General features: G+C 51.3%; 1 protein-coding gene across 4 annotated transcripts in view; it reads left to right on the top strand.

Moving 5' to 3' along the window:
• Window positions 1-264: 264 nt before the first annotated feature.
• Window positions 265-16,348, top strand: part of TOX2 (TOX high mobility group box family member 2) — a 150,755-nt gene continuing 134,671 nt past the window's right edge. Inside the window, exon 1 of one of the 4 annotated variants that reach the window (XM_056353951.1) lies at window positions 265-455. In XM_056353951.1, the coding sequence (XP_056209926.1) occupies window positions 354-455 (102 nt within the window). In that variant the 5' untranslated portion in view covers window positions 265-353. Of the gene's footprint in view, window positions 456-1,287; window positions 2,302-5,710; window positions 6,522-9,261; window positions 14,156-16,348 lie in introns of those variants that run through there. The other 3 variants (XM_056353950.1, XM_056353957.1, XM_056353949.1) reach the window with 3 other exon arrangements.

Below are 16,348 nucleotides of genomic sequence, written 5' to 3'. Positions count from 1 at the left end.
TGCTGATGCTTTCCCCTCCGGGCCGGCTGGGGACGGAGGACAGGGGGGCGTCCCGCTCTCCCCCCTCCCCAGCCGCCCCCGGGGGGGGGCTCCCCCAGCGCCCACCGGTCCCGGCGACGGGGCAGCGGGACGGGGGGACGGCCCGGCCACCGGGGGGAGCCGCCCGGCCCCGCCGCAAACAATAGCGGCCCCGGCGCGGGGCGGTGCGGAGCGGGGCGGGCCGGGGGCCGCCGCCCGCCCCCCCGCCGCCGCCGCCCGCCCTCTCCCCGCCCCCCGCGCCAGAGGCACCGCCGCCGCCGCAGCCGGGTCCATGCCCGCTGGAGCCCCCGCCTGCCGCCGCCCGCAGCCCCGGCATGGACGTTAGGTTTTACCCCTCCGCCCCCACCGCCGTGGGGTCCCTGCCCGGCGCCGACCCCACTTGCCTCGGGCCGCTGGATTATTATCACTGCAACAAGGTACGGGGGGGGGCGGCGGTGCCTGGGGCTGGGGGGGGGCTGCCCGGGGGGGTTCTGCTCGGCGCGTCCCGCAACTTCGCGGTGTTGGGGTGGGGGGCGGCAGCGCTGGCAGCGCCGGGCTTCTGCGGGAGGGAATTTTGAAAGTGGCCTGGAAGCGGAGCGGGGAGAGCCGTCGGGGCGCCGGGCCGGCCGGCCGGCTGCGCTGGCCGGGGAGGGGGGGGGCGCTGCCCGGCGGGGCGGGCTGTAGCGGCAGCGGGGCTCGGGGGGGAACGCGGCTCGGAGGGGTCGCGGCTCGGGGGGGCCTGGCTGTTCCTGTGCTCCCTTTCGAGCCCTGGGTTTATTTCATGTTTTCCCTACGGGAGCGTTTGGGCCGGAGCGCTGTTCGGGGGGGTGGGGGGTGCTGCTGTGGCTGGTGTCGCGCACTTTGCTGGGGCTGTTTGCGGTTGTTTTGCACCGTGTTCGCAAAGCTGCGGCGCCGCCGGCACGTCCCGGGCGGGGGGCTGCGGCTCCGGCCCCGGCGCTGGTGCTCCCGCGCGGCCGCCAGCCACGCTCGCGGGGCGCCCGCCCCCAGCCCCCGGCGCGGCGGGAGAGCCCCCTAACCCACATTTCCCCCGCTCGCCGCAGCTGCAAGGCGGAGCACCCCGTTCTTGTAACGGGAGAGGGATCGCAGCGGGATATCTGAGAGCGCCCGAAGTGCTGTAGACAATTTCCTTCACCCTGGAGAAGGAGCGAAGGGGCGGGGTGCGGGGTGCCGGGTGCGGGGTGCTGTGCTCCGGGGTGAGGAGCTCTCTGCGGGGCTCGCCTGCCTGGCCAGCGGGTAAATACCCCCGATCCCCCAGCACAAAGCCGTAGGAAGCAGACCCGCTTGCAGGGAGGGAGCATCGCCACGATAAGCTCCGAGACATAACCCTGGCTGCGTCCTCCCGGGCCAAATTCGGGTAATTGCGTTGAAAAAAGTTAATAAAGGGAAGAACCACTCCCCTGCGTTGGGACTGCAGCTCGGGGTGCCCCCGGCTCATCTTGCTGTTGTGGTACTTCGGTATCAAACTCTTTAGAAACAAGCAGCGGGAAACCGGTGTGGCTTCCCAGGTGCAGCAAATTAATCGTTACATATCAGTGTATGAATCTAACTGTTCTCTGCCATTTGGGTTATTTATCTCTTTTTATTAAGTTGTAGCAAACCAAATGGTTCTCATTTGTTTGGAGATGCCTGATCGTGCCGAAAGGAAGCAACTTGAATTGATTTCTTCTGTATCCACCTACTGCTAGTTTCAAATTGTTTTATTATTGTTGCCGTTGCTCTTCAAATGCTAAATATGCTCTTAAAATACTAACAAGAGCCGGGTCACCTGGGAGCAGGTCATCCGTGCTGCCGAAACGTCAGCCGATGAAGTGTGCAAAAGCTGGAAGTCTGGGACTGTGTGAGCGTGTGCTGCTGGGAACTGCAGCAACCCCCAGATCCTGCGGGCTTTAGGAACTCGATGTTACCAAGAAGTTGTTAGATGCGAACACCATTTAGTTTGCCTTCCAGTTTTCCAGGCAGGCGGTGGTGCTGCCATGCCGCAGGCCCTTGCTGTGGGGTGCCCGGACCCCGCGTCCCCCCAGCAGCGCCCACCCAGCGTTGGGGCGCGTGGGGCCCCACGTCGTCAGCTCATCCGTGGCCTGAATCCCTGAGATTAGTCCCGGATTAGGCAGTCGCAACTGATCCGCGGGTCCTTGCTGTCGCACGGCACTGCGGATGGGGAGGCTGGAGGAGATCGCTGCTTCTGCGGCCCCAGTGAGCCCGGCCCGGGAGAAGGCGCTGGTGCTGGCCGGGCTGGATGGGACACTGGAGAGGAGCACCCAGGTACTGACCACTGCCACCAGATGCTGCTGTTGTCGCTGCTACGGGGGAGCGGGAAGAAGAAAGGAAGTGACTTACCCTATTCTGATATTCAGGGCTCTTTCTTTTTTCTTTCTTTTTTTTTCTTTCTTCTTTTCTTTTCCGATTTATCGAATGCCATTTGCTTATGCACAGCAGTGCATGTTTGTCTGTGGGATGAGGCCGCTGGAAGGAAGCCAGAGATGAAATGGGTTGACTTTGTTTTCCCAGCCGAACACTGGTATAACGGTTGTAACTTCAGCATCAAACCGTGGCCCAGTGTCGCCTGTTGCCTTTGCTGCGCTGAGCCTCCCTGGACGTGTGGGGTGGCTGCGGGTCGCCACCAGTGCTGGTATCCTGCACTTCTCAGAGCCACACGGGACCCTCTGGGAAACTCCAAAACCTGACACCAGTCCCAGACCTATCGCTCCTGCCTGGTGCTGGCGGCTCAGCCCAGAGTCAGGCTAGGGCAGCGTCTGCCTCAAAACATGGCCAGTTTAAAAAGCTGCAGAGGAGGGTAGGGTGGACTGGAAAAATCAGCAGTTCTCTCTCTATGGTATGCAGGTATCCCAGGTGAAGTCAGTCTCTAGGAAGGACCTGGGCAAGGTGCGCTTACAGGCTCTTTGCTTTTCTGCTTTGCCAAGTTTATGGAGGGGCTTTAAAGCCCTTTGATTTAAAGGGTTTATTTTCTTCAGTTCTGCTTCCCCCCCCCCCCCCCCCCAAAGGGCTGCTTAATTTTATTTATTGGGGGGGGGGGGGGGCGCGCAGAGAAGCCGGGGAAAGGGTGTGCGGTGTCACTGGATAAAACTAACTTGCCGAGAGCACAGCACAGCTCTCTGCCTGCACACCCATCACCAGCGAGCTTGCCAGGTAGATGTGCTCTAGCCCAAAGCATGCTGAAATGTCAGTGTAATAGTTTGTGTGCTTACCAAACATGGTATCATTACCTTGAGGTCTCCGATCTCGTCTGCATGCTGCTGTAAGCCACATTTTCTCTTTGCAGCTAAAGAGGTGCCTATTGCCTATCAGCATTTCCATTTTTAAATGGACAAGGGATGTTTAGAGGGGTAATGAAACAGGAGTGTATGTTCAGCCGAGGCCTCCCCAGAAGGGGGGCATTTGCACCATTCCTTTAACTTCTTTCAGAGCATTCCTGTTCCTCCTCTAAGGGCTGGCCACCAAGAGGGGACGGGGACGGGGGGGGGGGGGAGTGAGGAGCTGGACACCCATGGGTGGAGAACAGGGTCTCTCGTGCCCCAGCAGACAGGGTGAGGATGAATCTTCCCTTCTGCTGACTGTGTTTGACAGAGTCTTTATGCACTGGGCACGCTGGTGACACCGGAGAGGGGAAAAAGGGCTCCCCAGATAAACCAGCCCCCATCACGGGTGGTCCCGTGTGGAGCAGCTTGCTGTGGCAGCTGGAAGCAGAGCAAACCCCAAACTTCCCAGTGCCCAGGGAGCTGCTGCTCACACCTTGGAGGACTGATGTTCCTTGGCAGGGTTTTTGGGGTTGCAGTGGGCTTGGCCCAATGTGTAGGGGCGATAAGAAGCACCGCCTTCCCGGAGCCACCCCAAAGCCTCCCTAGGGCAAGCTGCCACAAGCATTTCCCATGTGCTGGCCCCTCGTCTCCTTCCTGTGGGCTGGATCCAGGACCTGCTCCATCCTTGGGACTGCACAGAGCTGCTTGTGCATTAGGTTGTGTCTGCACAGCACCCACAGGGGACTGGCAAGGTTCAGCTGGAAGGGTTCCATCTCTGCAAGGAGCCCTTGTCCAAACTGTGACACTCGTCTCTGTCATCGGCCACCTGAGCCCTGCTGAAGGGAGCACCTACCTCCATTTCGGATTCCTCTTTTAAACCTGGGTCTAAAGCCCCTTCTTCTGTCCCCTCTGGCCTTTTCCCTGCGGCATTGGTACCTGCTGTAGACCCCCCCTCCTGCTCCCTTGCTGGGGCAGCTGAGCTTTCATGGCGTCTCGCTGTTGTGATGGTGTCTGGGGGAGAGGCAGCATGCTCCTGCACTGCGGGAGGGGTGTGCTGCTCAGTGGGTATGTTCACATCCCTCCAGTTGCTCTGTGGAAAATTTGGGGGATTTTTCCTTCTTAAACTCCGGGGGAACTCTTTGCATATGTATTTCACAATAAGTAAACCATGGAAAAAAACACAGGTTAGTAACGCAGGGGCTCGTTCTGCTCTTAGCAGAGCTTTAGCAACAGGGTCTGGTACATTAGCTGATTCACCAGCATGGAAGGATTTTTCTGGATCTTGAATTGTGTGGGTCCACAGAGTATGGGAGGCAGTTTTTCTTCTTAGCCCAGGCAACATTGTTTTTGCAAGGGAGGCGTATGGCAGGAATCCTGCCCGAGCACGGTACTGTGTGCTCTTCCATGCAGCGTATGCAGCGATGCTGTGCTGTGCGAGGAGTGATCCTGCTCTCTGCACTCCAGGGGCATCTTTAGGGAGTGAATTAACATCTCTCTATTCTTCCTGCAGAAATAAATTTAAATATAAATTCTTCTTAGTTGCTTCTGGTGTTAAGATGATCAGGCTTGGTTAGTACGATGCCTGATTTCCAGTTAGGGCAATGACTGACGGGGAGGAGGAGGAGGACCCAGCCTGGGAATACCTAACCCTTGCAGAGCAAGCGCGCTGCTGTGACACTGGGAGTGCCTGTGGTCCTTGGGGACCTCCAGCAGTTACTGGGAGATACGTGCTGGGGAGCTCTGCTAACCCTGTAGCACTTTGGTAGGATTCAACAGCACCATCAAACCTTGTCCTGGATCTTTCTAACAGGGCTCCGTGGCTTTGCATCCCCGAACATGCCCTGTGCCTTGCCTTTTAGGCTGATAAATTGACAAAAACTACCTTGCCAATACACCACCATAAATTATGGATAATTAAAATCTACTAGTCATGAGATAAGTATTAATCTGCAACCAATGCTCTCTTCTTCTTTTAAGAACCCTTCAGAAATGGGATCTGAGCTGCTGATATGAGCCCAGGTCGATGTAGCGAATGCATTTCTGTGGAACATTCTGTTTTGTTTTGACTTTTACCATAAATTGTACATTGCAGCGATAAACACAATCCCTTTTTCATCGTTCCAGAACTGCTTTGCCATTCTGGAAGATAAAATGTATTCTTTTCCTTTCTGCTTTCTAAGCCAACTCTGTTTTGAAGTAGCATAAATCTTTCTTTGGAGATGGAGGATTTTGGATGGAGAACAAAGTCCAGCAAATTTTTAATTTGGGGCCTATTTTATTCTCGTTTGGCAGGCAGCTCCTGTTGATTTTCAAAGATGGATATTTTTTATTTATTTATTTGTTTGTTTATTTATTTATTTATTTAGGCCCTGAATATGGGCAAGGGCTTCCACGGAAAAGTGTTTGAGCTACTCCATGGGACAACCCTGCATTCTCCAGAGCGATCTTTGGTGGGTTGCATGGCAGAAAGCATTTGAAGCTCCATTTTGCCTTGGGCTTTAAGACAGGGATTGGGAGCTAAATAATGAATGTCTATCCATTCATAGAAATTGTTGTGTTCTCTGTATGCACAGAGGGGAGGCTTTAATCTGGTTTGTTTTGGAACAATGGGAGATATTTTGAAGACCAGTCTGACTTGTACAAAGCAGTGTGTTTGTTGGGGCTGGTTCTGAACAACCTTGTCAAGGACCTGATCCGTGGAAGTTCCTGTAGCAGAGGAGGCATCAAGAGACCAGAAATTTAGGATCAAAATCTCACAAGTTTCTCTGATTTATTTATGATGCATCATATCAATTCTAAGTGTCGTCCCTGCAGTCAGTGGTCTGAAGCCTATTGCATGTCACACGCCGTAACCACAGGGTAAATCCATGTACATCTCTGGACTTAGACCTCTGAGCTTGCAACAAGCACCGGGATCAGTCTGTGCATCTGTAATGGAGGAAACATTCTGGTGATAAATTGTATCTTGCTTGTAGCAGCCAGAGCATCCTATAGCTTGCGCAACATGTGGCTGCTGCTCACCCGGGGTGGTGAGGAGAGCACCTGTAACCCTTGCAGGGCTTTGTCTGGGCTCTGCTTTTGTTGCTTGTAAGAATGGGCATTGCTGGCTCCTTTCCTGGTGATTGATGTCACTGTCGTCGCATTTCTGCTGCATTTGAAGAAAAAGCTCTATTGCATTCTGCCTTCACTTTGCATCTCTCTGCTGCTGGATGCAAGGAGCAGGAGGTGAGGACCACTTGGTGCTGCGGCAGGCTGGCTGAGCAGGGGTGTGCTATGGCAGGGAGCCTTATCCCCCCAGATGCACAATTTCTCCTTATTACCTTCGTGCTCATCTCTCCTTTTCTTTAGTTTTGTTTTGGTGGTTGGTTTGGTGGGGGGTTTTTTTGGTGTTTTTTTGGGGGGTTTTTTGTTTGGGGTTTTTTTTTTTATGAAATAAGCTCTAAATGCTTTTACCGTAAGTTGGATTATATCTTTCAGTATAAATGAAGCATATAATTGTGTTTTCCTAACAGCTCTACATTAAAAATAAGTTATTGTGTTGCTAATGTGTTTTCCTTGACAATTTTCCATCCAGTGAGTGCGAGGCTTCTGTCTGAAGCTGTTGTGTACCATCTTCGCTGCAACTTCTTTATATTCTATTCTGTATTTGTAAAGTCGGGGTAAAGTGTTAGCGTGATTCCAGCTTTGATACCATTAATTCCAAATTGGAGGTTTGAGCTTTAATGTTCCACTTCTGTGATTTTTACACACACATTTTCATGTAATTAAAGCTTATACTTGGAGATGTGCAGTTCAGCTGCAGGGGGGAGAAATTTCACAACAAAACTTACTGAAACAAGCACGAATCAAACCACTATAGAAAAAAAAGTGATTGAAAGCAGTGTTAAATTGTCTGGTTTTGCACTTATATGACCAGATTTAAATATTTTAATCATCTGCATCTCCCCCCTCTTTCTATTGTTTCCGTCTGGTGGTTTTGTTCGGATGGATGCCATTTCTTCTTTGAAAAATGGCATTGGCTGCTGCGTCGCCTGCAGGCGAAATCTTTGCATTGTGCCACAGAATCTCTCTCCTCCGCTGTAATCTTTTGCATAGATTGGTTGACCTCTGCAGATAGAATTAAATCTTTTCCTGACAACTGTGATTTTAGTTCAGCTCTGTGGCGAATGTAACTGCGAGGCAAGTGTTAAATTAGGGCCCTGGACTAGTAGCTGTTATTATGGAAAGATTACTTGAGCGTTGGTTTGTGCTGGTTGCCACGTGCGGCTCCTGAGGAGCCTTATCTGCAGAAATCTTGGTCTAAGGAAATTTCTTGACCTCTAGTTATAGCCTGGACACAGGAGGCTGGGTTGCACGAGTGTTTAAAATGTAGATATTTTCATTGTTTTTCTGTTGGTTTGAGGACCCAGCCTCTTGCTCTAATGGTGGGGGGGGGGGGGGGGGGGGATTTCCCGTGTGTTTCTAAAAAAACTCATAATTTAGCAAGAGCTAGAAAAGGGAGGTGGCAGGATGGTGGCCTATTCCCAAGCGGAGTGGGTAGTAAGTCTCGCTGCAGCTCTGCCCTGAGCCTCTCCTGCCCACTCCTGATGTGCATCTTGGTCTCTGTGCAGCTGGAACTGCCAGCCCGGCTCCAGAACGGGCAGCCCTGGCACCGGGATGCTTGGGAGATGGAGGGGCGAGCACCAGGCGTGCTGGCACGTGCCACCCTCGCCTCTGGTGATGTACCACCATCCTCTCTGTCACCCAGGTTGTATTTTACCCTGAGACTGGGCTGCCCATGCCTCGCTGATCCTGTTCCACCCTGGCAGTGGTGTGGAGCTCTCTTTTTATCAGATTAGCTGGATCACATTAGCGGGTTTTTCTTCCCACAAAACCTACCGATGACTCAGAGTTTCCATTCCCGTCTGGACTCATCAGGGAGGCTCCATCCCCTTTCTCCCTGGCTGTCTGCCTGTGCGCCATGCTCCTCCTCTCAGCTTTAGAGAAAACCGTTGTCTTCCTCTTCATCTTCCCCTTAATCTCCTCCTGTTCTGCTTGCAGGGTGGAGCCTGTGCTTGCCTGTGGTCAGGGTTGGGAGATAAGGGCTGTGTTGTGGCTCTGCCATTCATCCTCTGCGTGAACTGCCCTAGGTCTCTGTCTCCAGCAGCAGCAGGTCATTTTGGGGTACCCCAGGCACTTGGGAATTATTTGTATGAATAATTTGAGCCAGCCTGAGTGCTGAGCATCCATTGCAGGAGACCTGGGTCTGTGGAGAGGTGCAAGCAACCTGAGGCACCCCAAAAGACACCTCTCTTATAACAATGTGGATCTCCACGTTTATACCTATGAAAGTTTCACCCTTCCAGCCTGATGCGATTTACTCTCTGAGCATCTCCTCCCTCTCCCTGGGGAGGTGGTAGAGCTGTCTGGCTCTTAGGAGTTGTTAAGCCATTTGAAAACCCTCAGATGCCACTGTTTTAATGTGACTGATGGGAGGAGACAGGGCAGGTGGTGTAAGGGAGAGCTTGGCCTGGCGTGGTGCTGGTCTCACAGCAGCTTGCTGTCCACGTGGGGGGCTGGTGGGGGCCTTGGTCCCGCTCCTAGCAGTGTGCAGGATGAGCTCCTTCCTCCCCCAGAAGCTGATCCCTGGGTCAGTGATGAGCTGTTCCATTCCTCCTCTGCCATTACCTTTCCTTTGTGGTACAGGGAGGAGGGTGCTGCCAGCACCCTGGGGACCCTACAGCTGCAGGACAGCGTGGGGCTGCTGCACCCGCCACCGTGTTCCTGGGCTCCGGCTCTCTCTGGCGGGAGCTCTCTGGCTCTCTCTTACTAGCTCCGGATTCAAAGACATTTTGTTTCATCGCTTAAGAGTTACTGAATCCTAAAATAAAGGCATTTTATTTTTTTTCCCCCTCTGTCAAAAAAGAACAGTTTAGATCCATTCCATGATCCTGATTCTTCATGGGTGCTGCTTTGAGCAGTGGGTTTTTAGACCATGAGCATCTCAGCACAGCGTGCCTGCTGTGGAAGAATGATGTGTTTTTAAGGAATTAGAGTGCTAGTCCCTAGTGTAGAAAGAGGGGCAGTGTGCCCTGGACTCCTTAGCAAAAAGGAAAGAAACTTTGACAGTGAGGAAATAAAATTTATGAAAACTTTAGAGAAAGTTTTATATGGAAACACTTAATTGAATCATCTTGGTTTGTCCCAGCTTAGGCAATGGGCGCAAAAAAAGCATTTGGGTGCCATCTGAAAAAGAAAAAGTAGAAATATTGTGGGGGAAACATGAACCACAGAAGCTGGGGCTTGTAGCACTGGGAAATACATGTTCCCCCGATAGGATCCTGCTCTGTTTGTCCGTGTTAAACCCAGGAAGGCAACTTTCCCCCTGATGTGTTATCTTGTCTCTAAATAGCATTCAAAGGAGAAGGATGTTCTGTTAAAAATATCAAACTTTTGGGAATGGCTGGCAGACTTTACCACTGATAAGCATTGTTGATTGAAGATCAAACAGCCCTTGAAGAAAAACCTTCCAACAAACGCCATGGATCTAACCCTGCAGCCAGACAGTGAGGTCACGCGGGCTTCAATCTGTGTATATTTAGGAACCTGCACTGGAGTTATGGTCTGGTCTCCTCTACCCCAGACGGATGTTGGCGACATGGTAGTTTTAAACCTGATAAATCTGTTAGAGCTGAGAACAACATTTATTAGATGCCAAGAAAACCAGTCATGTTTTCGTTATTCAGTGGTAGTTGTGGTTTGGGTGTTTGGTATTTTTCCACCCCCCCTTAAGATAAAGAGTCTGCCTAGGAGGAAAGGCTGCAGGTCATAAAGTGAACTGAAGACTAGTGGCGTGTGCTTTTTAATGAATTGCCAACCTGCGTCTCTGTGTCGAGGTGGCAAATTAATTGTGGGTGGCCATCTGTTTGCAAACCAGATAGTTCTGTCATGGCTGTGCCAAGCGGTACATGTGGAGTATTTAACTATTTGATTTAAATCAGATCGGAGTGTAGGTTTTTTGCAAGCTATATTGAATCAGTATTTCCACTTAAGAGTTGGGCTTTGAAAAGGAGAAAAACTTTGCTGAAATGGTCTTTCAAGCTTTGTAAACTTGCGGCACTGTAAGTGACGTGGTCGGCACGTAGTGGCCTTTGTCTGGGGGAGACCAAACCCCGGTGGGAATAGCAACGCGTAACTTCAGCCGTCTGTGGCAGCAGGGTACCAAATTTGAGTGAGAATGCAAAAGAAACAAATACGTGTTTAAAATCATAAAATAGCTTAGGCTGGAAGGGACTTCTGGAAGTGTGTTTCAGATAATTCCAATAGCACCCTCTGGGATTGAGATGGCAGGAGGGAAAAACATCAGTATACAGCCTGCACCAGCTATAGGCTGTGGAGTTTCTGCTCTAATACGATGAGGCTCTCGGTGGTGATGGCTGCAATCAAATGCTAAATAGGAAGTTTGTAGCAAGAAGGGCCTTAGAGTTAATAATACGTGAAATGCCTCATTCCTTGGAAAACAGGCGCTATTGACTGAGATTTAGAAACACATCCTGTAGGAGCAGGGATCCAGATTGCAGGCTCCAGAGCTGGCTCTGGCATCCTTTCCCTGCATGTGTTACTATTCCTGTTAGACTGCAAGGTTTCACTTGTTTTATTTTTTGCCTGGAAAGGTCACAGTGTGTAAGTTTGAGAGGAAAATAGTGAAGAGCTGGGAACAAGGGCAGCCTCGTACAAAATTATCATCCACTTCTCCCACCCTTGCACTTTCCCGTGCCTAGCGTGGCAGTGGGATGCCACCCCACGATGCAGCTTCCCTGCTCCGAGGCTGCGGGCTCTGCTGGAGCCACATTAAGTCCCTTTCTATGTCCAGCTGTGCTGACAACCTGTTCTCGTTTTGATGTTGATAATGTCTAAGGGCAAACTTCCTGAATGTGAGGTGCTGCACACCAAACCTGTGTGACTGAGAAGAGCGTACCCCATTTCAAGTATAACTGCTGGCTCCTCTGCAAGCTCCCAGAGCAGAGACTGAGTGCTGAACTTCAGGGGATACAGGCAGGATCTAAATATAAAGATGAGGTAGTTGTTAACAAAGCAGGATCCTTGTATCACAGGCAAATCCAAGTTTGTCATGGAAACTTTTTAGAATTGAGTTTGATTAACTTTGTCTTGCTATCCAGAGCTGTCCTCCACAAGCTGTGTGTGAAGCTGTAGATGTGGTTCCCTTTTGCTGGAAAGCGCTGCTCTGTGTCGGGGAAATGTGGATTTCAACATCCTGTCGCCTCGTGCAGTTGTCTTACGATGTTCCGAAGCTTGACTGGGGCTTTTCATTTGCCGCCAGAGCTGGAAATCTTGAGTAGCTGAGAGGCAGGAAGAACATGCTGTTGGATCTGGAGCTTTAGCTTGTGTCACTGTCATCGTGCCATGAGCACAAGGATGGTGCCAGCTTGGAAGGGATCCTCTGCTTGGCAAAAAAAGGTCTCGAGGCTGCCTCCTTGCTTAGCACCGTTACAGCGGGAAGGCTGTGGGACCCGGAGGTTTCTGAAGAGCTGGTGTGCCTTTTCCCATCACTAGGTCACCAGGCTGGAGCGCCGAGGGACCAGATGTTCTCAGATGCTGTGACATAGGGCCGGTGGTTGTTGTCCTGCTCTGGGAGTGTCAGCATACGCATCGCAGCTGCTCCCGGTGGCAGTGTGGCATGTACAGCAGGACGGGGGCTACCTGGGCCACATGGAACTGGTGGCCCCATCCCTTTGGCCAGAGCTGGAGCCACTTAGAGAGACCAAGGGGCAGATCCAGCCACCTTTGGGGTTTCAGATGTATTTCTTAGGGGATAAACGAAACCTCCGATACTGCTAACCCAGCAGCATCCAGACTGAATTGACTTAGAAGTTACAACGTGAAGTTTGTGTGATTGAGCGTTTCTGAGCACGACGCCTGTCGGTGCTTTGCCTGGCGCAGCAGCAGAGCCAGGCTCGGCGGGGCTGGGTAGCCAACACATCAGTGCCTTGGGTCCCTGCCCAGGCATCGCTGAGCTCTGCAATTAGCGTCCACAGGGCCAGAGGCGGCTCGGCAGGAGCTGCTCAGACCTCACAGCTTGGAGCCCTGTGTGAGACGGCTTTCGCTTCGCCCTGTTGGAGTGTTGCAGGCTTGACTGGAGTGTCTTAATAAAGCAGAAAGCTTAGTCCGATGGGGTTGGGAAGGGGGTGAAAGAGGAAAGCTTAATTCCCTGCTCATCTCAGCCATGATTCAAGTCTCATTTCCCCTTGCGAAGGTTTCCCCTCTTCTTCCCTGCTGTCCAAGTGTTGCTTCTGTTGCATTTGTTATTTATTTTCTTTTTAGCCTGGGGGCTGCTGCGAGAGGTGTCTCTTTGCTCTGCCGGCTGTTCCTGATGCTTCATTTTCCTTGCTAATACCAATTGTTTCTGCCAAAATCATTTGGTGGTGTTATGTAAACCTAGAATCGCGCACTAACGCTCTGATCCGGGTGCTCCTAAACACACTGGATTGGATTCGCCCCCGCGCTGACTCTGGTGCCATCAGGCGCGTTGCAATGGGGCTCCCCTTGGCTCAGCAGCCACCGGGGGTGGGATGCCACCGGCCACGACACCCACAGCCATCTGAGCCTGCATTGCCATTGTCGCTGGTAGTTTTAGTGGGAGGCATGAAAACACCTTGTGAGTCACTCGGGGCTGGGATTTAAGCTGTTTCTAGAGCCTGGTACCTGCAGAGCAAAGCTTGGTTTTTGGCACTGGGGTCTGTGTTTCTGCTGTTGGGTTTGCAGCAGCGTTGGTGGATGCTACGTGTGTGGTTCCATGCTGTCACCAAGAAGTGGCTTGCTGCATCTCCGCCCCATCGCTGCCCACGGCGCCGGGAAAGCCTGCCTGTGCGGTCTCTGCGCTCGCCGCCAGCCAGCCAATGGGATCTGAGCTCCTGGAGCATCTTCACGGAGATGCTGTGTTCCTGCAGAGGCTGCTGGATGGGCATCTCTTCCGCTGTGCCAAATAGCGTGGGCCCTCCTCTGGTGTACGTGCTCTCTTGGTGGCAACCGGTTGTTTACCAGAAAGTGATATTAGTGAAGATCTTAATGAATTTTCAACGTGATTTGGCAGCCAGAATTATTTTTAAAGAAACAAAAACCAAGAGAGATCTTCCACTGCTGTGTGCCCAACCTCTTCTCCATATATTCCACTGTTTTTGAGAGATTAAAAAGGGATTAAGTCCTGCTGAGCTGGTAGTTGATGCTGATGAATGTTTGGAAGGGATTAGGGTAAATCCATTCCTCCTTCTGATTTAGTTCAAGATTTGAATTCATTGATAAAACTTGTCCAGATCACGTCTTGGAAACCTCCTCTGAGCTGGTGAATCTGCAGAGGTGCAAATGAAGGCAGAACTTGTTTCTGGAGCAGAAAGGCTAACAAGTTAACCTTTATAAGGTTGATGAATACTTAAGGTAACTGCACATCTATTACTGTGGCAGGTTCCGATTAATCCGTGCTGCCACAGAATTAAAGGGTGCCCAGAGTGGCTCCTTGGCTGGGGAAAACTGCAGCATGGCTGTGAGATGCCCCGCAACAACCGACCTGCATGTGCGAGATGCTGTGTTTATGTGTTACTTGAGATTCAGCTAAAAAATGCCACCTGCCAACCTCAGGATGAAGCGCAGTGGGTGCAGCTATGCATTGGGGTTTAGGGGCTAGATCCAGCCCAAGCTGTGCTGGTGTCCTGGCTGCTGTTTTCTGTGGTGCGTTGCAGAGGGACTGGAGGTTGAAGAGGGTGTGCTTGGCAGCCTCCAGCAGCGGTTGGACTTTCTGGTGTATCTGCGTGCATCCTACAGCAGAAGCATGGGGACAGCGGGACTCCAGAGCGTGCTCCTACAAGGTACCCCAGCACCAAACAGGTTGCCTTCAGAGGGGCATTTCTGAATTACTGAAAAAAACCCTGCGATGTTGCCGTTTGGGCTGAGGAGCGGTGCTGTGACTCACAGCAGCAATATGTAGTGCCCTGTGCTGGGCATCCTGCTGGGGCTGCAGGAGGGAGCACAGCTCGGCAGCAATTCCAAGGACGTATCAGCACAAGGCTCAGCAACAGCACCGAGCAACTGTCCTGGTAGTGGGAGAAACTATAATAGCCTTCACTACTTCTTTGTGGTGCGTATAGTCAAATTAAATTCTTGAGGACCAAAAAGACCTGCTGGGAGCACAGGGGGTGCGTCAGTGGAGCCTCCACCCCAGAAGAACTTTATAAGCTAGGGCAGCACACAGCAGGGTATTTGCTGCTGGAGATCTGTCCTGCCTGTGGCATCCATGGGACACAATGAGGCAGAGAGAGGAACAAGCTTTGTGCAAAGCAGATTTGTCGGGTTTGGCTTTTGGAGAAGAGCTCACGCCTCCCACTCTGTTCAGAGCCCTTACCCTGGGACTGCCCGTGCCGGCGGGCTGCAGAGTGGCTCAGCTGTCTCCGGATTTCGTGCCGCCTGCAAACCTGGGCCCACCTCGGCTCTGAGTTTCCCTGCAAAGAAATAACTACCAGAGTAGGAACAGTGGCAGCTTTGGGGTGCTTCAGGCGTGGTGAGCCTGTAAAGTGGCAGGTATCTTCATGCTGCTTAGCAAAGATGACATTTAGAAATCACATGGGTGCATGTAAAGATGCATATAGACCTTTTTGCCCAAAGGGATCAAATATGCTTCTGCAAAGCCTGTTGCGGAAGCCTGGGGAACCTCAGAGCATGGTGGACCCAACTTACAAATTCACAGTGATCGCAGAGTAAATTGGTGGTAACTCTGGAGGTGCAAGAGACAGCTGGTGTGTGTCTGATACGTCTACTCACTTCAAAGCCCGTTAGGCTGCAGCTGCTGAGGGAATCCAGTGAAAGTTGGCTGCTGCTGCAGAGCTCTTTGCTCTCTGTAATTTGATGACTTGTATGTCTCATGAAAGAGGCGCTGTTAATGCCACACCAGCCAGGTGCACTTATCCCGAGTGTGATCTGAAGTTCCAGGCTCTGTAAAATAGGACTGAAGTCAGAGATGGTCTTAACAAGTAGGATCGTGGCATGGCAGATACAAGGATCAGGCTTGCTCCCCGTGGAGCAAATCTGCTGCTCCTGAGTTGCTTTGGACTTCCACAGCTAGGACAGAAAACACAGACCCCTCCCGATCATTATAGGTGCTGGTGGGATGGGTATGAAAACCGAAGCCCAGTGGTAAGTCACAGACAATGAGGAATACTTTCAAAATTATTTGTGTAGGAATAATTCAGAAATAACTTTTTTTTTTTTAAGTGTGTCATTGGAATATACACTCTTCTAGAAAGCAGAGGGAAAGAGAACTTAAAATTGAATATATTAACAGAGCTTTCTTAACTGTCATTAAGCAAAAGGATTTTGAGGGAAGTGTTTTCCAGTCTCTATCATCTTGCTGCACAAGCTGGTGTTTGCCAATGAGTTTGTCTCCTCCAAGAAGAGCAAATAATACAGTTAAATTCACCATATGGTGGAGGAGAATATTTGGTATCCATTTTTTGTGATGATGGTAGTTTGTTTAAAATGAAGTTACCTTTGTATTTGCTTAGCTTAACTCTAAACAGGGAAATAACGGCTTTTGTAACGCCTCTGTCAGAGGAATATTGTTTTAAAGCACTTCGGGGTTACATTAGTTGAGTGCAAAATGAATTTCTCCTCTGGAGCAAATAAACCCCAGTGGGGCTGAATGCTGGGAGCTGACAGCTTGATGTGGGGATGTGCATCACAGACAGGTCTCCGGGGGCTGGTTCTTGATGTAATTCTTCATGTGCCTTCTCTTCCCTCCTCCCTTCACTCACCTCAATGAAGCAGCATCTCACCCCAGCAAACTGGTTAAAGCACGTACATCTGAAACTGGAAGGCAGTGGAGGGGGCGGGGCAGCAGTGCTAACCAGAGGTGGAGGGAGCTGAAAAAAGTTTAAAATGTTTTCAACATAGCATCCCCATGTGTCAGTAGATGAGTACTGGTGAAATATCTTTTATTTTCTGATCTGAACACCAACTTATATTTGCAGTTTGGGAGTTTTCTCGGGTTTCTTTTTTTTTTTTTTTTC

This window comes from Falco biarmicus, chromosome 10, assembly GCF_023638135.1.
Source record: "Falco biarmicus isolate bFalBia1 chromosome 10, bFalBia1.pri, whole genome shotgun sequence".
Classification (NCBI taxonomy): Eukaryota; Metazoa; Chordata; class Aves; order Falconiformes; family Falconidae; genus Falco; species Falco biarmicus.
The sequence above is the reverse complement of the archived record's forward strand: the minus strand, read 5'-3'. Positions and strand labels throughout refer to the sequence as shown.